At 40.2% G+C, this 25224-nt stretch overlaps 1 protein-coding gene across 2 annotated transcripts in view; it reads left to right on the top strand.

Annotated features, from left to right (window-relative positions):
• LOC117511271 (intraflagellar transport protein 81 homolog) overlaps nt 1–25224 on the top strand; it is an 89079-nt gene that overhangs the window by 37327 nt on the left and 26528 nt on the right. The window contains exons 13-18 of one of the 2 annotated variants that reach the window (XM_034171279.1): nt 164–253; nt 1842–1928; nt 2014–2085; nt 3655–3740; nt 12045–12090; nt 21847–22034. In XM_034171279.1, coding sequence (XP_034027170.1) covers nt 164–253; nt 1842–1928; nt 2014–2085; nt 3655–3740; nt 12045–12090; nt 21847–22029 — 564 coding nt within the window. In that variant the 3' untranslated portion in view covers nt 22030–22034. Of the gene's footprint in view, nt 1–163; nt 254–1841; nt 1929–2013; nt 2086–3654; nt 3741–12044; nt 12091–21846; nt 22106–25224 lie in introns of those variants that run through there. The other variant, XM_034171278.1, reaches the window with a different exon arrangement.

The following is a 25224-nucleotide window of genomic DNA, read 5'->3' as shown; positions in this document are numbered from 1 at the left end:
GCACATTTGTACGAATATCACAAAATAGCATTTTATCTTTCAACACAATTTGCATTAAGGGAGAGCTTGGATTATTATTTTCTTTTCAAGGGTTTATTAGTTTGATTAAGGTGTTCATTTTTGCATCTGTTTGATTGTGTGCTGTGCTGTCTGTGTTTCATAGGTGAAGAAATTAAACGCCATGATAGCAGAGAAGAAGTCGGCTCTGGCTCCTGCTATAAAACAGCTGAGGTCACTGAGACAGCGCAGTCAGGTGAGCGTCACCCGCGTTATAAAATGTCAACTACAAAGAGCCCTGGTGTCCTGGAGGTCCAGGCTGCATAAACATACCGCGAACGCTGCCCTATGCAGTGTCAGGGGTTTGACTCCCAACTAGTCGACATCTTCTGCTTGATACTCAAGAACAAAAATAGCCTTTTCTTCTGGGAATGTAAATACTTAAAATTCAAGTAGTTCATTAGGTGGTTTTGTGATCATTGGTATTGGACTGTTTTTTGCAGATTTAAATGACAGCACAAGTCCCCCCCTCAAGGCACTTATATGAGTAATGTTTAAACCTTACCCATGCCATTAGCAACACATTGGCAACAGTGACCAGGAAAAACTCTCTCAGGTGTTTTTTTTATTTTTATTTTTTTTGATGATGATGATAATTATAGGAAGGATCCTCGAGCAGAGCAGACTCAGTGGGGTGACCATCTGCTTTAGTCGTATTCACAAAGTAAATAAAATAAAAGTAAAACAGCAAAGAACTGTGAAACATGCAGTGAGAGAATTGTTGCAGCTCAGGAACCATATGCATATATAGTCCATTTATCACAATGAATAATGGCTGAAAAATCAACCAGGAAGGGACGAGCAGAGTCCCAGTAACACAGACTGCGTTGTATTGATGCCAGAACTGTCAGTGAAATTGTACAGTCCCTAGTTTAGTTTTCACCACAACCCTGATATACGTCCAAGTCCAACACCCCTACCCCCCATGTTCTTCATAAAACCTCACAGACTGATAAACCAAGAGGAAGATACCATTAAGATACCACTGAGCTGATCTTGGATTCTGTTGGTTATTTCTTTTACATTTGCCCTCCTCCCCTTTTGATGAAGTTCTCAAAACTTCTCAAAATCTGATACACTGAGCTTGATGAAGACTGTCCTTATATGTATGCACGTACATACATATGGCAGACACTGTCGTCCAAGGCGAATTTTCCTTTGGAACAGTAAAGCCTGTCCTGTCCTGTTTGGTTCTATCCTATTTTGTCCTGTTTCATCCTGTGCAGACAGTCAATAAACGAAGGACGAAGTCACACTTGTATTCAGATTCGCATTGGAATTGGGATCAAGAATCCACTTGAACAGGGCTGAAGTTAAAAGAATATATCTAGAAAATGCAATAATGTTAATTCCACAACTGCTCAGCCTCGGTGGAGCATTAGTTGGTGAGGACTATGTTGTGTTTGTGTACTGAATTTAGCAATAAAAGGTGGATTTATTACAATGGGCCTGCCAAGACTATTGTGTTACTGTGTGTACATTAAGAATAATTGACATAGTCCACAAATAAAGTGTATGATGGGAAAAACTATCACCGAGCTAAAGTAGGGATTAGATTTTCTTCCACATGTTCCCAGAATCACTCTTCCATCTTGCCCTCTAAAAAAGAGCATCAGAAAGATATAAATAGACTTTGTAAAGTCCTGCAGTAAGTTAACGCGCTTACGCTGTGCTGAGAGCATGATTGTGACACACTATTGGTTTTTGCTTGATTGCTCATATTTCTCAGTAAATGCTTTTCCTCTCTCTTCCTGTGTGTTACACATGCCGCCACGTCCTAACAGGAGATAAGCCAGGAATACGAGGAAAAGAAAGCCCAGTATGAAAGTTCTGCCGCTGGCCTGGAGAGCAACAGATCTAAACTGGAACAGGTGGATAAAACACAGGCAGAAAAGTCAGCGGATGGATGTCCAGAGTGTTCTTGTACACTGTTTTATGCTTTTTTTTAATTAACAGGAGGTGAAAACATTAACAGAGGAGACGGCACAAGAGGAAAACCAATACCATTATCTCACCTCTATGTCAGAGGTAAGGTTGACTACACAATGTAGGACAAAAATCATTTCAGCCATTGTTTGATTTTTTTTTTTCTGTTGTAATATGAGACACTTTATTTCCATTTAAGTCTTCATAATCTTTCTGCCTTTTTATTAGTAATTCCAGTTTATTTCGTCCAGTTCTTACTCAGTCTTCATAGTTGTGTTGTGAGTGTCCACTCGCTCATGAGGATTGTGAGGAAGACACTGCGAAAACACAAAATCTTACCAAGAACATTTGCTCACAGCTGTAAGTTGTGCCTATCAGCAGAAATTCCATCCTTCCAGCAAACTTTTTTATCTTCAAACTCAAGAACCGTAAAACTCTCAAAAATGTTTAAACATTAATACTGGGAGGTCAAAACTCTGTGTTCAAAAAAAAAAAAAAATCATGCATTTCTGACATGTATAAATACTTTTTTTTTTTTTTACTGCATTTTGGGTTTCACAAGTAGCAAATGTACCAGAAACCCTGAAATGCTCACGTTGCCCGCTAGATGGCGACAAAAGCTGCTTGAATGTGTAACAAGGTCTTGACTGTTTATTAATTTGAGAATTTAACTGTTGGCAAAAATAAGATGAGCTGACAGCCAAAAATCAATTTATAGTTTGGTCCCTTGCCCTTAAATTATAGTTAAAATATCTAATCTCCACTAAGACACAATCACCTGACAAGTAAAATGTCAGTAAGCTATAAGGATTTGTTTTTGAATAATCTTGAAAATCATAAGTGAAAATTCATTTTGAGCTTTATTTTCATGTTTAAACTTTTAGAAATAACAGAGCGAATTAAAAAAATTTGCAGTGAGACAAAAAAAACCTTCATCTCAGATATGACTCCAAAAATATGTTTCCAAGGCTCTTTAACTTAAGATATTTAAGATGTATTATTTAAAAACAAGTGCTTATACCTCACTGAAACGGACTTATTAATCAATTGTTTCTCATATTAAGTGTTGATTTGATATTTGACTAGAAATTAGACAGCTGTATTTGGTAAGATTTTGCATTTCTGCACCAGAATGATCCAGTTTCTCTTATTATAGTTCTTTAATTATAGATCTTTTTAGTTAACACAGTCAGCTTGGTTATTGCATTTTCTGTATTTATGTTAATGAAAATAAAATTCAATATTTGATGCCTTTTTATTTTTATCTGTATTTCCACAAAATTCTCTTTGCTTTGTTTTAAACTCTGACACCTTGCACCCTCTGCATGAAAATGCTTTTACAACCAAACAAAAAAAAAAGCAACTCCTTAAAGAGCATGAGAGGAGTCACTGTTTGTTCAGGGTTGACATTACATATTTATTTCACAAATTTTGGTTAGTAATCTGCTCACTTTTCAGTGTGGGGTAAAAATCACAGGCCTGTTCCAGATGATTTTATATTTTAGCCTCAGCCCAGAATCAAGCACCCTAATTTGTAGTTGGCAGACATCTGCTGGACTGACTAGGCTTTAGTCACTGGTAAAATCCTTGCCCCGTCCAAAAAGTGAATAAAATACCATTTGCAGGTGGTTTGTGACAAAAACCCATAATCTTCATCTCTGCCTTCCACAGACCATTCAGCTGCAGATGCAGCGGGCACTCGAAGAGACGAATGCGTACATGTCCTCTGATCCTCAAGAAAGGAAGAAGACTATCAGGTAGGGGTTCTAGTCCAGGTCTGCTTCAGGATCAATCCTGTTTTGTTTTTTTTATAATTCAAGTTTTTATTGAACTTTTCTTAGGCTTGGTACATGGCAAATTAAACAAGTTTTGTCATACAGGAATGAGTAGTATATGCTTAAAAAATTGTCTCCAGTAAGAGACTCCACACATTTGACCCAAAAATAGGCAATAAGTACAAAAAGTACAAACCAATGAGTGCATGATGATATCCACTGATATCCACTGCACAACCCCCCATACCTAAAATACCTCTATGTACATCATCTAGACATGTTGCTGAGGTATACCGTATTACAGAATCCCACTTGGGGGAAACACACCAGAACCAAAATCCTAGTGGGAGTCATTATTTACCTTTATGTAATTCCAAAACCTGTCCCAAAGGGTCACCCCCTCCTCCCTGTCATCACTCAATCTACTAAGCATACATTCATAAGGATGCAGTTGTAGTCATTGCACACACCCATTCTTTCACTTGTGGAGTTTCTGATGCCTTCCAATGTCTTAAGATGGCTCGACAAGCTGTTGTTGTACCCACCGAAATTACAGAAAAGTTACCTTTGGTTATATTGGGTAAGTGGGACCTATCCCCCAGCAAGCAGAGCTCTGGACTTGAGGGAATCTCTGCTCCAAGCCACTCACTTAAAATATTTAGAACCTGAGTCTAGAAGGGTCTAATCAAGACACATTCCCACATACAGTGGAGGAAGGCACCAGTTTCCCCCTTGCATTTCCAACACAAATCATCACCCAAAAGTTTCATCCTATACAGTCTGGATGGTGTGTAATAGTATCTATGTAATACATTATATTGTGTGAGTTTACCCCTCGCCTCTCTCACATATTTACCACAGTCAGCCACAATTATTGCCCATCTATCACCGTTAATCTCTCCACCAAGGTCCCTCTGCCAAATCATCTTTAACTGATCAGAGTCAGTACTGAGGGAAGAATTAGCACTTTTATAAAATTGTGACGCTTTTCGTTTACCAAGTGGAAGTTTCATATAATCAGTTATCACTTTATCAGTAATATTATATGGCTTTGAGGTAATGCAACTCCTCATTTGCAAGAATTTCCCAAAATTTTCTTTTCCCACCAGATCAAATTTCTGCAGTTTCCTAAATATGTTAGATGGTATCTTAATTGGTAACATCATTGCCACATAGCTGAACTGTGGGGCAGTTATCATTTTTATAATATTAATTTTTCCCACAATGGTAGTTTTAGTTTTTCCCACTTATCAAGATTTGCTTTTATCTTTTGAAGTAAAGGGTTAAAGTTTAGTGCCACTATTTCATCTGTATCCTCATAGAGTTCGATACCAAGATACTTCATTCCCTGTCACACCCACCTAAAATTAAACTTTTCCACCATAGATGAAGTACATGATTTGGTGGTGGTAGAGAAGTCAAAGGTTCAGATATTACTGCTAAAATGTCATCAGCGTATAGTAATAATTTATGTTCAGTGTCTCCTCCCCTTACACCTCTTATTCCAGGGTGTGCTCTAATAGACACTGATAGAATCTCTAAAAAGATGATGAACAATAATGGGCTCAGTGAGCATCCCTGTCTAGTTCCCCGGGTCAGATTAAAGAAAGGGGAAATGATTCCATTTGTCATCACTGCCGCCTTGGGTTCTTTACACAGAATTTTTATCCATTTAATGAAGTTGGTGTTGAAACCAAAATAGGATAGGGTGGAGAACAAAAATTGCCACTCCACCCTATCAAAGGCTTTCTCGGCATCTAAGGAGATAGCAGTTATAGGAGTATTTTGAGATTGGCTCAACCACATTAAGTGTAACAGGAGTCTAACATTATCAGTTGAAGTTCTATTTTACATGAAACCAACCTGACTGAGATGAATGATGATCGGTAAAACCAATTGTAAATGTGTCGCTAAAATTTTTGTAAGGATCTTACCATCAAGATTGAGCAGACTGATAGGTCTAAAATTGAAAGGATCTGCTGCGTCTTTACCTGTTTTGGGAATTAGTGAGATTACCGCTTCATTAAAAGTTGGAGCTACACAACCCCTATCAAATATCTCTTGATACACCCTTTGTAAAACTGGAACAACAATATCTGCAAACTTCTCATAATACTTTTGGAATATTCTATTTATATCTTTAGCATCAAAAATTTGCGCATCCCCCTGTTTTATAACCGGTATGGTATTAGCAAAAAATTTTTCTTTCACCTGTATAAATATCTCTAAAATTAGAAAGGTCTTGTCTCAGAGTGATGCTGAAAAACTAATTCATGCATTTATTTCCTCTAGGCTGGACTATTGTAATTCATTATTATCAGGTTGTCCTAAAAGTTCCCAAGTTTTCAAGCCTTCAGTTAATTCAAAATGCTGCAGCTAGAGTACTAACAGGGACTAGAAGGAGAGAGCATATCTCACCCATATTGGCCTCTCTTCATTGGCTTCCTGTTAATTCTAGAATAGAATTTAAAATTCTTCTTCTTACTTATAAGGTTTTGAATAATCAGGTCCCATCTTATCTTAGGGACCTCGTAGTACCATATCACCCCAATAGAGCACTTCGCTCTCAGACTGCAGGCTTACTTGTAGTTCCTAGGGTTTGTAAGAGTAGAATGGGAGGCAGAGCCTTCAGCTTTCAGGCTCCTCTCCTGTGGAACCAGCTCCCAATTCAGATCAGGGAGACAGACACCCTCTCTACTTTTAAGATTAGGCTTAAAACTTTACTTTTTGCTAAAGCTTATAGTTAGAGCTGGATCAGGTGACCCTGAACCATCCCTTAGTTATGCTGCTATAGACTTAGACTGCTGGGGGGTTCCCATGATGCACTGAGTGTTTCTTTCTCTTTTTGCTCTGTATGCACCACTCTGCATTTAATCATTAGTGATTGATCTCTGCTCCCCTCCACAGCATGTCTTTTTCCTGGTTCTCTCCCTCAGCCCCAACCAGTCCCAGCAGAAGACTGCCCCTCCCTGAGCCTGGTTCTGCTGGAGGTTTCTTCCTGTTAAAAGGGAGTTTTTCCTTCCCACTGTTGCCAAGTGCTTGCTCACAGGGGGTCGTTTTGACTGTTGGGGTTTTTCCGTAATTATTGTATGGACTTGCCTTACAATATAAGGCGCCTTGGGGCAACTGTTTGTTGTGATTTGGTGCTATATAAATAAAATTGATTTGATTTGACCTGTCTGGCTAATAATTTCCCCATTTTTTCCCCGCCTTCATAAAAGTTTTTTTCAACCTATTAAGAGCATGTTCTGCTTTCTTATTATAGATACCATGTAAAGAGTATTTAAGCTTAGAGATTTCTTGAAATTTCCTATTAGAGAAGTGTTTTGACAGGTCTAATTCCTTATCTTTTATCTCCTTCTCCAAATCTTTAATCCTGGTAATGTTCTCTCTTTTCTTTTTAGTGGCTTGTGCTATAAATTTTCCTCTCATATATGCCTTTGAGGCTTCCCACACAGTGGTTATTTCTTCAGTACTACCAATGTTAATTTCAAAAAAGGTTTTTAAATCTTCTTCCATTGTCTTTTTAAAAGTTGAGTCCGACATCAAGCCAATGTTTAGTCTCCATCTGCCTCTCCTTTCAGTTTTCGGATTGGCCTTAATGAACAATTCGACTGGTGCATGGTCTGTAAGGGAGATTGCCTTTATGTCACAGTCAGCCACGTTATCTGCCATGGAAGTACTTATCAGAAAAAAAATCTATTCTGGAGTAAGTTTTGTGGCAGTGGGAGAAGAAAGTAAAAGTCTTCACTTTTGGATTTGTCAGCCTCCATATATCTACGAGTCCTACATCTTAACATGTGTAGGGTTTCTCTCTCCTTGGTCATGATGGGGCGTCTGAATGTACTCCTATCCAGTACTGGGTCCATAACTTCATTAAAATCCCCAGCTAGGACAATTTCGCCCTCTGCATCTCCTAATATTTTATTCACCCTATGGAAAAAGTTTGGATCTCCCTTATTAGGTGCATATATGTTACATAATACAAGAGGCACTCCCTCAACGACTGCTTCCACACAGATAATCCTTCCCTCTGCATCCTTAATTTGTTTTAACAAAATGAAACTTACATTCTTGTGGACCAGAATCAGAACACCATTACGCTTGTTTGAAAATGAACTGTGGAATATATGTCCCACCCATCCCACTTTAAACTTCTCTGCCTCCAGACCTCACATGTGGGTTTCCTGTATCATCACAATGTCTGCCTGGTTGTTTTTAAGAATGATAATATCTTCCTCCTTTTAATAGGACTACTGCATCCATTTATATTCCAAGAAATACACTTAACTGATCTACTAGTCATGTTTTCTTTTTCATTCTGAAATAAAATTAAATAATAATAATATCTATAGTAAATAAAAGGAGAAAGGGGGAAGATAAATATTCTATGCTTTTAATGTCTGTCTGCACCCATTTGTCAAAAAGAAAAGAAAAAAAATGTTACCAATTTTTGGTTCCTTATAATAACCACTTATGACACTGTACCTACCTGCCTGTTTTGAACACGTAGAACAACACTCCAGTGTAACAGTGCAAACTCAGCCTGCACACAGGAGTTAAAACAAAAGGTTTTAGGCTGTTAGAACTCAGCCGGGGTCCGAGTGCTGAACGCTCCTCGCTGTTGAAAAAGAGAAAAGAAAAAGAAAGGGTTAGCACACGCAAGGTCTGTGGGATTAACGCCGCTCCCATAGAAACCGCTGTGTGTCAGGAAAAGCCTCTGATTGGCCTGCACAGGGGTCGCTTCAGTTCAGTACAAAACGCAGTCTTGTATTGGTATAATATAAACCGCATCTCACCTCACTCCATTCATCATAGTCCACATGTCCTCCTGATCACTGCTCATTAATGACTGTCTCCGCAGCTTTTACAGTATTGCAGCTCACATTTTTCCTCTCCATTTAAAGTGCAGCATTGCGGGGAAAGCCAGTGTGTATCTAATGTCAAGCTCGTGTAATTTGCCCTTCACTGGTGTGAATGCTTTCCTCTTCTGCACCAGCTCTCTGGACATGTCCGGAAACACAGAAAGGCGACATTTTTTCCCAGACGAATCCTCGCTTTGTCTTGGCTGCATTAATCACTACATCCCTTGCAGATTGCCTCAAAAAACGGATCAGCACCGGTCTTGGAGGATGATCTATATTCGGCATTGGTGCCACTTGCCTGTGCGCCCTCTCTGTCTCCAACTCCCCGCCAGTTTCAACACCGAGTCCCTCCGCCAGGATCTTTCGGACGCAGTCAAGCAGTGTTCCATTAGTACCAAAAGTTTCCTTTAGTCCCACCAACCTCACGTTATTTTGTCTGCTTTGGTTTTCAAGGGCCTGCACTCCGTTCCACAGTTGTTCCGTCTGTTTGTCCTTGCTCCCTTTGTCCTTCAGCAGCTGCTCCGACGTCTCCTCCAGGTGTGCGATACGCTCCTCGGCCTCACCCAGCCTCTCCTGCATGGCCGTCACTGTATTATTCAGCTCCGCCGTCGTTTGTTTAATCGAGGAAATGTCGGTTGCAACATTCTGCAGCGTGTCGTTCATCTTTGAAATTTCCGCAAATAGTTTTTCCAAACTATCCGACATATTAATAGGTGAAAGGGAAGCATCAGCTTCGTGCGCCGGGCCCCTCCAGGTAGACGGGCAAGGAGGATTTTTGAAGTACTTCGACGTCGCCATTTCTTCTAATCCTTTTCTTGACCGAGAGTATTCTATTTGAGCAATTAAGGTACTCAGAGTGCACGTTACAATACTTAAACATGTGCGTTTTTACAATAATAACATCAAAAACAGCGTGTGCAGGGCAGGAGCTCTCCTAAGTCGTGGCCATTTTGGATGCTGCACCCACGTGACTCCGGGGGGGTTCAAATTTTTATTTTTGTGATGAAACATTGAGAATATTGCAGGACATACATTGCTATTCCCTCTTGGTCACAAAACTAGCATGTGACCCCTGGCCAGTTCCATTCCCAATATTTTTTTAACAAAACAAAACTATAGAACATTGGATGCATTGTAACAAAAGACAAAAATCACCAAGAGAATTAATCTTCATGACTAAAATAAATAAAATGAGAAAAAAAGAAAAAATTCTAATTCTTACTTTTCCAAGTATCTTTTCTTTATATTGACATGTCAAGGTCATTCAAGGTTTCTGCATATTGCCTTTGGTTAGCCTGAACATAAAATGACCATTTTGACTATAGTTTTGAAAATTTCTTCATTTGTAACTGGAGCGATCGATCCTGTTTTTGCTGTTTTTGATTACCCGAGTTGGATAAACTGCAGCGGGCATGTTCTTTCACAAGCAGAAGAGCTGCAGCTAAGTTTTTTATCACACGTCCTGAAATTCATTCAGAGACGTCACAACAGATCATTACACAGTTCCAGTTCTTATGATCTGAGCGTTGAGCGACACCCTTCCTGGTGCAACTCCAGATCTACAACCCCTGGCAAAAATTATGGAATCGCCGGCCTTGGAGGATGTTCATTCAGTTGTTTAATTTTGTAGAAAAAAAGCAGATCACAGACATGACACAAAACTAAAGTCATTTCAAATGGCAACATTCTGGCTTTAACAACCACTATAAGAAATCAGGAAAAAAATTGTGGCAGTCAGTAACGGTTACTTTTTTAGACCAAGCAGAGGGAAAAAAATATGGAATCACTCAATTCTGAGGAATAAATTATGGAATCATGAAAAACAAAAGAACACTCCAACACATCACTAGTATTTTGTTGCACCACCTCTGGCTTTTATAACAGCTTGCAGTCTCTGAGGCATGGACTTAATGAGTGACAAACAGTACTCTTCATCAGTCTGGCTCCAACTTTCTCTGATTGCTGTTGCCAGATCAGCTTTGCAGGTTGGAGCCTTGTCATGGACCATTTTCTTCAACTTCCACCAAAGATTTTCAATTGGATTAAGATCTGGACTATTTGCAGGCCATGACATTGACCCTATGTGTCTTTTTGCAAGGAATGTTTTCACAGTTTTTGCTCTATGGCAAGATGTATTATCATCTTGAAAAATGATTTCATCATCCCCAAACATCCTTTCAATTGAAGGGATAAGAAAAGTGTACAAAATATCAACGTAAACTTGTGCATTTATTGATGATGTAATGACAGCCATCTCCCCAGTGCCTTTACCTGACATGCAGCCCCATATCATCAATGACTGTGGAAATTTACATGTTCTCTTCAGGCAGTCATCTTTATAAATCTCATTGGAACAGCACCAAACAAAAGTTCCAGCATCATCACCTTGCCCAATGCAGATTTGAGATTCATCACTGAATATGACTTTCATCCAGTCATCCGTAGTCCACGATTGCTTTTCCTTAGCCCATTGTAACCTTGTTTTTTTCTGTTTAGGTGTTAATGATGGCTTTTGTTTAGCTTTTCTGTATGTAAATCCCATTTCCTTTAGGCGGTCACAGACGTTGACTCCAGTTTCCTCCTATTCGTTCCTCATTTGTTTTGTTGTGCATTTTCGATTTTTGAGACATATTGCTTTAAGTTTTCTGTCTTGACACTTTGATGTCTTCCTTGGTCTACCAGTATGTTTGCCTTTAACAACCTTCCCATCTTGTTTGTATTTGGTCCAGAGTTTAGACACAGCTGACTGTGAACAACCAACATCTTTTGCAACATTGCGTGATGATTTACCCTCTTTTAAGAGTTTGATAATCCTCTCCTTTGTTTCAATTGACATCTCTCGTGTTGGAGCCATGATTCATGTCAGTCCACTTGGTGCAGCAGCTCTCCAAGGTGTGATCACTGCTTTTTAGATGCAGACTAACGAGCGGATCTGATTTGATGCAGGTGTTAGTTTTGGGGATGAAAATTTACAGGGTGATTCCATAATTTATTCCTCAGAATTGAGTGAGTCCATATTTTTTTCCCTCTGCTTGGTCTAAAAAAGTAACCGTTACTGACTGCCAGTTTTTTTTTTCTTGATTTCTTATAGTGTTTCTTAAAGCCAGAAAGTTGCCATTTGAAATGACTTTAGATTTGTGTCGTGTCTGTGATTTGCTTTTTTCTACAAAATTAAACAACTGAATGAACATCCTCCGAGGCCGGTGATTCCATAATTTTTGCCAGGGGTTGTAGAAGGAAAAGAACCCAGTGTGCAAGTTTAGATGGTAACATGCAAACACCACACAGAAAGGAACTGGGCACCAGAACCCATAACGTTCTTGCTTTGGGGCAGGTGTGCCAAACGGTGCACCACCCTGCACCTTTATTTAGAAACCTCAGGTACGTGATCTTTTTGAAATCCCATTTGGTTGTTTTGCAGGGAAGTCTACATGAGGAACATTGCAGAACAGGAGTCACTTGGAAAGGTCAGTAAAACGTGCATGTGTCGATCCAGCAGATACCGCAGGTTGATAACATTCTTTATTCTGTCAGGAAGAGTCTGAGGAAAAAATTTAATGGAGTCTTCCTTGGCCTAATATCTATCTGTGTTGAAACTTTTGTCAAAATACGTGCAGTAGTTTTGATGAAATTCTGCTAACAGACAGACAGACAAATAAATAAATAAAAGCCAGTGATTTTATTACGTCGTTGGCGGATGTAACAACATAATATTTAATTATACATCACTTTCAGTTGTGCATATAAAGTGCTGCACAAAGTAAAATACAGTAAAAACAATAAATACCACCACATAATTTGCATTGGTAAAAAAAAAAAAATACTTAAAATACAAATTTTAAAATGTAAAGGACCTGTTGCACCACAATAATAAGAATTTAGATTTACGCTGTTAGTGACCATCTGATGATCCACCGGGATTACTTTGTGCACTTCCGTGACCGGTTTCAAAGTGTACGGCATTCGCAGCAAACAGCTACGGAGACATCGGAAAACGAAATACTTGTGAGTAGTTGGGTGTTTCCGACAAATGACGTCACTACTAGAAGTGTCCCAACATGTGCTTCAATGGAATGTAGCTGCTAACGTTAAGAACAGGGGCACAGATTAATTCCAAAGTTTACATAAGTGTGATGTTGTGTTACGTTGACCTCGTTTTTAAGTGATAACTGTCATTTTGATGTAGTCACTGTAAAAGCTGCGACTCTGAGAAGGTTTCTGTGCACCTGCATGGCCGTGAGTCATCAACGCAGCCTGTCAGTAACAATCTCTGCTCAAGGTTCAGCTTTGTGCACGATTAATTATTAGTGTTGTTATCAATAAAATCTAAAAAAATACATCTGCTGCCGGGGGAAAAAAATGTCTTGGAGACATTCCTTTTCACAGCGAGTTGAGAGGGGCAATGAGCAGCAGCACACATACATACATATACACACACACACATACACACAGCCACTGGTGGGCACACTTCCGATAATCCAATAACAGATAATTATCGAAGATAATGTTTTCATTATCGGATTATCTTTTTAGATAACTTTTAAAACCATTATCGGACCAATTATCTTCCGATTAATTTTTGTCCGGTAACTTTTAGACCGATAAACAAAGTAAACAAAGCTGAACAGCGACAAGCATTTTTTAAATTTAAAATCAGTTCAGCACCTGCCTGTTAAAAGTTTTGTAACAGATGGACAGTTATACCCTCTGCTAACAGAAGAGAGCTGCTTCTATGAACAGCTTCTCTATCCTCTGTAGACAAAGGTGAAAAGGCAAAAAAAAAATCATTTTCTTTAACACCATACCGATATGCTGGCAGTATCACCTAAGTCATCCAGAGGCATACATTTTTAACTTATGGTTCAAATTTTAACCAATTTTGGACAACTTATTTAAATTACTGTCATGTCTGAAGTTTTATAAAGTGAAAATATCAGATATATGTTTTAGTTTTAAAGTAATGTGCTCATTTTTAAGGTTTTGTGAGCACATGCTGTTTCCAGCAGTGCATTATGGGTAGGATGATGTAATCTCAGTACAATCACGACAGGACAATTGCATTTCAGACACTCTGTTCAGGCTCCACGGACAACAGCATTAAACTCTAGTGCCTAAAACTCTCGTGAATATATTCTCTGGGTTATAGATGTTGTTATTAGGGTCCGAGTAGGCAACGTCCTACGAGGACCCTATTGTAATTGCGCTGTTTATTTATTATTATTATTATTATTATCACTCTTAAATCAAAATTTCGGCCTGTTCCCGTGCTCAAAAACTCACTAAACTTTCCAAAGTCGTCTGGCCGGATCCGAAATTCGATATTTTGGGGGCGTCGCACATGGTCACAGCGAAAATAGCGCCCCCTACAAATATTCAAAAACCCCTCCACATTGGGCTTTTTCGTCATAGCCTCACAAAATTCGGTACACATACTTACCATGCCAGGACGCACAAAAAAGTCTCTTACTGTCATGGTGAAATATCGACAGGAAATCGGCCATTTTGATTTTAAGTTTCGATTTTGAGCAAATTTTTACCATTTTTGGCCATTTCCACTACTTACATTTGAACAAACTCGTCCTAGGGATTTCATCCGATCGTCTTCAAATTTGGTCAACATCATCACAACACAATGGTTATCAAAAGATTCTAATTAAGTCAAAAGGCGTGGCTGCTAGGGGTCGTCAAACTTTGGCGAGCTTTGGGAGCACGCCATTTCACTTCGAACGGCTGTTACGCCCACATACTTCATCGTAGATCCTTCAAACTTGCTGGACATGATGAGGGCTATGCCCTGAACGTCTACATATCTTACGTTCCCACCTCCGCCATAGCGCCCCCCGGTGGTGCCGGGAAATGTCCTATTTTTACTTTAAGAGTCCTGATGTCACATACTTAACCCAATCAACTTCATTCCACTTCTAAAACATGCAGAACAAGTTGGTGAATGTAGGCGATGAACGCCGTGAAGTTACGAGTAACGGCATCCGTGTGGCGGCGTGCCGAATATTGCCCATTCGCCATGAAATTACGTTCTTCCTTTTGACGGCTTTAATTTTGTCACATCATCATGAAAATTGATACACAGGTTGAGCACGACAACCTCTTACAATTCATAGGGGCGTCGCCCATGGGCGGGGCAAAATGCCTCAATAGCGCCCCCTTGAAACTTTCAAAAACCCCTCCCCATAGGGGTTTTTTTGGAGTAGGGAGATGAAAATTGGTACACGGTGACTTGCATAGACGTACAAAAAAGTCTCTTGCACCGTGGGTCTACTCCAAACAGGAAGTCGGGCCATTTGAATTTCTTGTCATTTGGCGTGATTTCCACGTTGTATTTGAACAAACTCCTCCGAGGGATTTTGTCCAGTGCACTTCAAATTTCTTCCAGATCACCCAGAGACGATACTGACCAAAAGTTATTGAAAGCTTTTCTTTATGGCGAAAGGTGTGACCGCTATGGCGCCGCCATTTTGACCCTTCACCATGGAACATTATACTTAAACAGGTACTGAAGTCACATAGTTAACCCCATGAACTTACTTCCACTTCTAAACCATGCAGAACAAGTTGTTGAACGTAGGCGATGATTGCTGTGAACTTAGGATTAACGGCTTCTGTGTGGCGGCGTACCAAATATCGCCCCTTCGCCATGAAATTAAGTTCTTCCTTTTGACGGCTTTAATTTTGTTATATCATCATGAAATTGATACACAGGTCAAGCATGACAACCTCATACAATTCATAGGGGCCTTGCCCATGGGCGGGGCAAATGCCTCATAGCGCCCCCTTGAAAATTTCAAAAACCCCTCCCCATAGGGATTTTTTTGGACTACGGAGATGAAAATTGGTACACATGTGTGACTTGCATAGACATACAAAAAAGTCTCTTGCACCATGACTCTACTCCAAACAGGAAGTCGGCCATTTTGAATTTTCTTCTCATTTTGCAATGATTTCCACGTTATATTTGAATGAACTCCTCCTAGGGATTTTGTCCAATGCACTTCAAATTTCTTTGACAGCATCCAGAGATGATACTGACCAAAAGTTATCGAAAGCTTTCTCTATGTTGAGGGTGTGGGCCGCAGTGGTGCCGCCATTTTGACCCTTTGCCATGGAACATCAAGTCATGATAACTCCTTCATGCTTTGCCTGATTGACTTGAAACTTCATATGTATGATGACGGTTGGCCCCTGAACACACCCGGCCCCTCTGTTTGTACACTGAGCGCCCCCAGTGGATGAACAATCAACATGTCATAACTATGTGATTTGTTAAAAATTTTAACTGTGTGATGAATGGTTGCCCCTGCATGCACATGCCCACATGTGGTCACAAGGGCACCCACTGGCCTGGGTAGGCAGTCGCGCGGAACGAGGGCCCGTATATGACTGCTTGCAGTCCTAGTTGTATTTGCGTTTGTTAAGTTCCACACATTTTAAATGTAGCAGACAGGGATTATCTGGAATTTTGTTTTCAAGGCCTCTACTGCCATTACTGGCCAGTAGTGTTCATGGCAGTATTCACCCTAAGTACTAAGCGTCTGGGCACCAAATCAACTTTTTGGCTTTGCAAATGGCTTTTTTTTTTACAAATGAAGTTTAAAAACCAAACCAAACAACAGCAAAAAAATAAATAAAATAACATTACAAGACAGCTCTGCGGTGTTTGCACAGGCACAGTGCGAGCGGTTAGATGCTTGTAGCTCTTCAGCAGCAGGATACCCTCATGACGGCCGACCACAATAATATCAAACAGGTTTGATTTTCATTGGACCATACAATCGGCGATCAGGAGGTGGTCCTGAGATGTTAAACGCAGCTTGTTACTCCATGTACACTACACAATGCAGGACGCGCGATTAACCTGAAACTCGGTCCAAAAAATTCCTGCATGAAAAATCATCTCGCACAGTGCAAAGCACATTGTACAACATCATAAAACGTGTGCACATTCTCTCCACATGCAAAACATTTGCAGTGACACTTCCAGGGCGCCGTAAAAATGTCTGTTTTTACAAATAAAAAAATGGAATATTTTACAAAAGCACATTTATCTGTAAACACCAACACACGACAGACATCACATTACGTGTTGGTTTACATAATGAATGAGCAGAATTAGCAGAGGCACTTTACCCAGAATCCTTTGTGATCTGTCTGTGTTTGTTACTAAACCTCAGAATTTGTGCATTATTCAACATTTAAAGATATATGCTATATTTTAACTTTGTACAAATGACAGAATTGACATTAATGGCGTTATTCTATCGGTATTAATGTTATTTATAAATAAAAACCATAAGTCAGCATGACTTTATTTTTCAAGACCTCCGCCTGACCGGAGTTGTAATTGATAGAGGGTTTTAGCGCTGCTCTCAGAGTGCATCTGTGTTGGGAGCTCTGTAGTAAACAAGAGCTTCCAGCAGGGGCAGAATGTTCAAAGACAAAAGTGTGGTCTCAGTGTGTGGGTCTGTTGTTACTTTATTATTAGTAGAAGTTATTGTGGCATTAAAACTTAAATGCGTTCAAATGTACTAGAGACAATATTGGAATTTATCTGTTATCGGTTATCTGTAACTTCCGATACATTTTTGGGTGGTTTATTGTTTTATCTTTATCAAAGATAACTTTCAGTTATCTGATTATCTGTTATCGAAGTTAATTTTTTGGTTATCTGTGCCCACCACTGCACACAGCGAGCTTCCCAGCACACACGCACACATGCACGCAAAACACTCACACCACTCCAGCTCCAAATTCACACTCAAAGAAAACAACAAAAAAAAGATTGCCACAAAACACAAAAGGCTTAAAATGCTGAAGATGAGGGTTATGACTACAAAACCTTTTTCAAAACTTTCATTTTCCTGATGTTGCATTTGATGAACTTTTACCCATAGATCACTTTTTTGAAGTTTATTTCATTGGATCATGAAAAAAACCTCCCGCACCTAGCACCGCATCACTTTTAAAAATACATGAGTTTACACAATACTATTTAAAATAACGTACAAGAAAAGAATTAACAAGTATCAAGAAATAACAAGAAAATATATACAAATAAATATTGCTAAAATATATTAATAAACCATAATTAAAAGAAATAAAAAAATAAAGGTAAAATAGATAAAATTGATAACAGATCAAATATAACAGTATTCAGATGATCATCTCTGACACAACAGCAGTCAATACTGGTGTGCAAAAATGGTGTTGTAGCCAGGCTTCAGAGAAACATTTTGAGACAAGGGATTCGATGAACCTCAATACATCGGCTGCCAACACCACATTCTTGATCTTGTTCTGTGACATGTGTTGGACTTCTTTTTCCCTATACGGTCACATTCACCTAACATTAACTGTGAGTTTATTGATGAGATTTGGAACAGTATGATGATTTGCAAAATGCATACATGGACACAGAAGTGATACCAGAGCATGAGAACCTTGGCTGGAGAGATGATTTTAAATTCCTTTTTGAGCTTTGTGAAGCATACAAGTTTTAGAAAACGAAGGAAAAATGGCCTTGCATCAATGGCACAAGCTGCCATCACTTCACAGTGCCAGGTGGAACTCACGAGGAATTTTTTGCACTTACTGCATTTTCCTACTTCCAAATTGGCGAGAACAGCTGAGGGTAACTTGTGATTTCATTGCAACTACATGGTCGCGGGCCTGTTTTTCTAACCCAACACTATTAAGAGATAGATTATGAAGACCTGCTGTTAGCAATATCCAACTTAAGTGTCTCAAAGATGTGAGATGCTTCTCTACTCACTGGAAAAAGGAACTATCAGTGCTTGATGTGCCTCGCTCCATCATAGTAGCTGAGAGAGCTGTAAGGTTGATGGAGGTTTGTTCTACTTGCAAAACGATAAATATCTTAACAGCAAATTTATTAACACTAATACACAAATCTGAAACACTATTAAAAATACAAATGCTATATGTACTCATTTTCATGTATTCCTTGTGTATTGTATGTAAAGTGACATGTTATAATAAAGAATGTTTGAGCCGCTAGGTGTTTTAATGTGAAATATGAAACTGTCTTAGGTGCGGGAGGTTTTTTCAAGGTCTGGCAAACCAAAGTCATTTTTTGAGTTTAGTTAAAAGTTCATCATTTATAATCCCAGGCTATAATTTGAGATTGTCATAACCCTAAGAACATGCCAGACTCACCGGTTATAGATTTAATTCCAAACGTAAACTCCACACGATCAAAGAAATGCGTGCGCAAACGCCGCCTGCAGCTTACACCTCTCTCATGATCGTAGCATGTTAAATAATGTCCATTAAATCCTGGAAATAATGTATTCTGACTTCCTTCCAGTGTAACAAATCCCATCTCCATGTCCTGGCAGTCTGTTAAAAACAACAGTGTCAGATGTCCCAAGTCCATGTCCACAGCTTCAGTCAGCCATCATCCACACAAACAGCACGTCACCACCCTTTAGGTTCCAAATCTGATACTCTGAAAACGTTAAGCACTTTCGGGGGGTGAAGTGTGTCTGTATGTAAATCTGAGCCAATCACTTTCAACAGCATCTCAGAAGCTTCATTTTCAGATGAAGCAGGTTCGTTTCCCTCTGTCTGTCAGTCATTGGGATGTTTCTGTTGTGCTAATAAGTGTATCAACACTGAAAAAATGGGGAAGATTGCCGAGTGAGATGTTTTCTGGAAATGCACCTGCTAACGCTCAGAGAGAGAGGAATAAAAACAATCAGAGATCAATCATTAATAGCACATGTGTGTGGAGAGACTTACAATCATGAGTACTTCTGTGTTGTCTTACTAATTGGAACGTTAAAAATGTGAGACATGTCCTTTAAGTTAAAACTGTCTTCAGTCTAGTTGTACACTTAAAACTGCACAAAGAATAACACATTATGCAGAAAACAAGCAACATATGACCTAACATTGACAACAACATTACTAAAAGAATTAAAGGAACAGGTCTGGGAATTTGTTTGGAATTACAAATAACCCTGCATGAAACTGCAGCAGCAAGTATGATATGCTTGTTTGGTAAAGTTCTGTGTGAAATAGTTAATGTATGTTATCAGTCATCCAGAGGATTCTGGTCTGATTGTCACCTAACCTTCACGAACACTACCGGTTCACATCAAGACAGCATGCAAGCTCGTATATACACTCACAAAATATAAACGCAACACTTTTGGTTTTGCTCCCATTTGTATGAGATGAACTCAAAGATCTAAAACTTTTTCCACATACACAATATCACCATTTCCCTCAAATATTGTTCACAAACCAGTCTAAATCTGTGATTAGTGAGCACTTCTCCTTTGCTGAGATAATCCATCCCACCTCACAGGTGGTGCCATATCAAGATGCTGATTAGACACCATGATTAGTGCACAGGTGTGCCTTAGACTGCCCACAATAAAAGGCCACTCTGAAAGGTGCAGTTTTATCACACAGCACAATGCCACAGATGTCGCAAGATTTGAGGGAGTGTGCAATTGGCATGCTGACAGCAGGAATGTCAACCAGAGCTGTTGCTCGTGTATTGAATGTTCATTTCTCTACCATAAGCCGTCTCCAAAGGCGTTTCAAAGAATTTGGCAGTACATCCAACCAGCCTCACAACCGCAGACCACGTGTAACCACACCAGCCCAGGACCTCCACATCCAGCATGTTCACCTCCAAGTTCGTCTGAGACCAGCCTCACAGCTGCTGGAACAATCGGTTTGCATAACCAAGAATTTCTGCACAAACTGTCAGAAACCGTCTCAGGGAAGCTCATCTGCATGCTCATCGTCCTCATCGGGGTCTCGACCTGACTCCAGTTCGTCGTCGTAACCGACTTGAGTGGGCAAATGCTCACATTCGCTGGCGTTTGGCACGTTGGAGAGGTGTTCTCTTCACGGATGAATACCGGTTCACACTGTCCAGGGCAGATGGCAGACAGCGTGTGTGGCGTCGTGTGGGTGAGCGGTTTTCTGATGTCAATGTTGTGGATCGAGTGGCCCATGGTGGCGGTGGGGTTATGGTATGGGCAGGCGTCTGTTATGGACGAAGAACACAGGTGCATTTTATTGATGGCATTTTGAATGCACAGAGATACCATGACGATCCTGAGGCCCATTGTTGTGCCATACATCCAAGAACATCACCTCATGCTGCCAGGATAATGCACGGCTCCATGTTGCAAGGATCTGTACACAATTCTTGGAAGCTGAAAATGTCCCAGTTCTTGCATGGCCGGCATACTCACCGGACATGTCACCCATTGAGCATGTTTGGGATGCTCTGGACCGGCGTATACGACAGCGTGTACCAGTTCCTGCCAATATCCAGCAACTTCGCACAGCCATTGAAGAGGAGTGGACCAACATTCCGGCCACAATTGACAACCTGATCAACTATGCGAGGGAGATGTGTTGCACTGCATGAGGCAAATGGTGGTCACACCAGATACTGACTGGTATCCCCCCCAATAAAACAAAACTGCACCTTTCAGAGTGGCCTTTTATTGTGGGCAGTCTAAGGCACACCTGTGCACTAATCATGGTGTCTAATCAGCATCTTGGTATGGCACACCTGTGAGGTGGGATGGATTATCTCAGCAAAGGAGTGCTCACTATCACAGATTTAGACTGGTTTGTGAACAATATTTGAGGGAAATGGTGATATTGTGTATGTGGAAAAAGTTTTAGATCTCTGAGTTTATCTCATACAAAATGGGAGCAAAACCAAAAGTGTTGCGTTTATATTTCTGTTGAGTGTATTTACCCTTAAACCTCAGCCACTCGAATGATTTCTCAATTCATGTTCAGATGTAAACCAAACGATACACCAAGTATCAAGGACTAAAGTGATTTTATTTGTTGGAAGGGTGAATGGAATAAATTTACATATGTATGCGTCCAACCTCCAAACAGGATGAGTCACAAAAATATATAAACTCTGTGTGAATGACAAATAACACTTTCACGTGCGTTTCTTACATAATAAAGCTGACAATATTTTCTTGCTTAGGCAAGAGAGCTGCAACCATTTAGCAAGTACGATAAAGAGCTGCAACAAGTTTGAGTGTGCAGCACTTTGTGTCAGCAGTGGTTGTGTTAAAGTGCTTTATAAATAAAGTAGTATGGTATAGTAAAAAAAAAAAAAAAACTGGTTATTGGAATTCCCCCGGTGGTTGATTGAGATTTGGTGTTCATGCTGTTTGTTTCTGTGGGGTTCACAGACATTGCGTGAGAAGCAGAAGCTGGTGAGGGAGAGCCACGGCGACAGCATGGAGCAGATGAAGATGTGGCGTGACCTGGAACAGCTGATAGAGTGCAAGCAGCAGTGTTTTATCCGAGCCCAGAGCCAGGCGTCTGTTGGTCAAGTGATCCAGGAGGGAGGAGGTGCCAGACTGGTGCTGTAGGCAGGGCCAGCGTGCACATCACCTACACTCTCCATCCATCCATCCATTTTCTGTACCCGCTTACTCCAATTAAGGGTCACGGGGTGGCAGAGGGCGGGGTTGGAGTCTATCCCAGACGTGTATACCCTGGACAGGACGCCAGTCTGTTGCAGGGCCACCTACAGACAACAAACACATTCAGACCTACGGCCAATTTAAAGTTTCAATCCATCTAACCTGCATGTCTTTGGATGTGGGTGGAAGCCAGAGCACCTGGAGAACCCACACAAACACGGGGAGAACATGCAAACTCCACACAGAAAGGCCACAGGTGGGAATCGATCCCATGACCTTCTTGCTGTGAGGTAACAGCGCTAACCACTAATCCACTGTGCTGCCCATTTACATTCTCTCCAAAATTCTTTCCACTTATTGTTGTTATTTAAAATGTTAGTGAGAGTACTGAATGTTCTTGCAATGTTAGGTGTAGACATTTCATAGTCATATGAACTATAGACACTACAGAGAGTTGTTTTGTACAGCCCCAAATCAGAAAAAGTTGGGACAGTATGGAAAAATGAAAATAAACAAAGAAAACAAACCTGAGCCTCATGACAGCATGAGCCCAAGATATTTCATCGTCACTGTGGACAGGTCAGGACTGAAGGCAGGCCAGTCCGTGTCCAGTACCCGTACCCTCTTCTTCCACAGCCATGCCTTTGTGATGTGTGCAGAATGTGGTTTTGCATCATCTTAGAAAAATGCAACGTCCCTGGAAAAGATGCCATCTTGAAGATGGTATATGTTGCTCTAAAATCTTTGCTTTTCTGCATTAATGCTGCCATCAGAGAAGTATAAATGACCTTTGCCAAGGGCACTGACCCAGCCCCATACCATGATTGACCTCTGTTTAGGTATAAAACCAAACTACATATTCATAATTTAAAAAGGATAGACAAGGAGCACTCAGATATAACAACACCTGCCACTTACATGTTGATACCGGGGCATGCAAATTAATTCTTTGTGACTCATTGATCAATAATATGTGATTCTGTGTGGCCTTCATTTGAACAGTTCTGTCAAAAACTAAACCGCTTCATCCTCCACTAACACACAACCCTTCCACCATATTTAGTCCATATTGGCTCCAAAGTGTTTGACATTTTAAAGGTACCCAAGTCAAAGGTCATGACACCAACTGGACTTCAGCTTAGTTTAATAGTAACTATAAGTGTAAGTCCTCGTGATGATGGCCTCCATCGGTTGATGTCTCTCCCTTCCTCGGCTGAGATCTGGATTTGCTCATCTCCCGCCTAGAGCTGTTTCTGAAGCATACAGCGCCATGCTCTGCGGTCAGCTGCTAGGTCCTCCCAGCTTTCTATGTTGATGTCCAGAGCTTTGAGGTCACGCTTGCAGACGTCTTTGTAACCGTCTTGTAGCTAAGTCCTAGTAACAGCCATCTTACTGTATATAACTTGGTCCAATGTGACCTTGGCTTGTGACCTTCACTTTTAACATTTATTTTTGTGTGACATCAAATGACATTGACCTGGTTGGCCCTCAATCATTCCACCAAGCCTGGTTGAGTTTAGATCAAACTCTTGAAGTTATTTTGTACACACACAGATGGACACCTTCAAAATGCATTTATCTAAATGGTATTACTTCTTCTAGTAAGTAAGCCCCTTCGGATGCTCCCTTGATTAGCCATGTTGATTTGGCACACAGGATGCCCTTCCTAGCACATGGAGAAATGTGGCATGGTGGAGTTTGAACCAGAACCTTTTGCACTGAAACCAAGCACACTAACCACACTAACCTGCACCCATGAATTCAGTAGTGTTGTACAGAATCAGCAATATATCACATAACCTATCAGACACGCAGGTCCCAGTTTGCAATGGTCTAGATGAAGATGACAGATGGATGCACAGTGACAAAAGTGACACTAGTGCATGCACTGTGGCTGTTGGTGGGTGTAATGAGGCATCAGCAGCAGGGCATATGTAACAATCCAGATGTGATTTATTTCGGCATTAGTTTAAACATGGACAGTCTGCTGCAGATGTCACATTATCCCCTGGCGTTGTATATCTATACAGTTAATCCCCCAAAATATGGAAAGGTTCAGAAATAGAAACATCAATTTATTTTCTGGTTTGAAAGTGATTATCTGATGTATTATTAATAGATTTCAGTTGATTCCCAACCTTTCAGTTTAATTATTTTATTTAAGACAAATTGTTGTTTTTCATAAGAATCCTGGTGGTATACTGCAGATATTTATTTGTTTGTGTCTTTAGCCACTGAGTATCTTGACACATAATTCTTGGCGGACACTACTACGTTTGACTGGCCGGTGTAATTTCCAGCAAATGTCTTCATGGATGTTTCAGGTTTTTTTCCTTCTGCAGGAACTTAATCTGCTGCTGACAGCCCGTGTTAGTGGTTCTGGTGTCAGATGGATCAAGTGTGCATTTGAAAAGTTCAACCCTGTGTTTCTTGGGGCTTTATTAAGACGTGAGCAGATGATGAACGGGAGGCCTTTCAAATATCCGACAGTGATACTCCCGTAAGAGTACATTGGCAGGCGGGAGGTTAACCTCACATACCACAGCATGTAACTACCTATGGTTATGCAGAGGTCTTCTATTGATCGGGTGCATTACTTGCAGCAAATAATACATTTTAAAACAAATTTAATGGCCTGATTCTTCCGCTCTGATGGGAAACTGTAGCTCAGCTTGTAGAGGTTGTTGTACGCACACACTCCAATCACAGCCACTGAAGCTTGTAACTCCTTAAGAATTTTTACGGGTGTCTTGGTGGTTTCCCTCACCTGTTAGGTTTCATGCATGGCCACTTGGATTTTGAGTCACGGTTCAGTGTCATTTGCAGTTCTTAATAGCTTAACTCAAAACATATTCAGTGGTTTGGAAACGTTCTATTCATACTCTTAATAGTGTAATCCAATTGGCTATAAAAGTGATGATGTAATGGTGTTATATTAAACTGAATGCTTAGCTAGCCTATATTGTATGCTTGTACATTTAGTCAGTTTAGATTATCTTACAGAGGTTTGCTTTGATTTTTAGGTTAATCATTTTTTGATTTATTTGTTATGTATTTTGATATATGAAAACAATAAAACATCATCTACAAAGCAAGAACATCTGTGTGTGGCTATGTGGCTGTCTATCTCTGACTGTCAGA

This window comes from Thalassophryne amazonica, chromosome 5, assembly GCF_902500255.1.
Source record: "Thalassophryne amazonica chromosome 5, fThaAma1.1, whole genome shotgun sequence".
In the NCBI taxonomy this organism is placed as follows: Eukaryota; Metazoa; Chordata; class Actinopteri; order Batrachoidiformes; family Batrachoididae; genus Thalassophryne; species Thalassophryne amazonica.
Note: the sequence above shows the minus strand (reverse complement) of the source record. Positions and strands in the feature narration are given on the sequence as shown.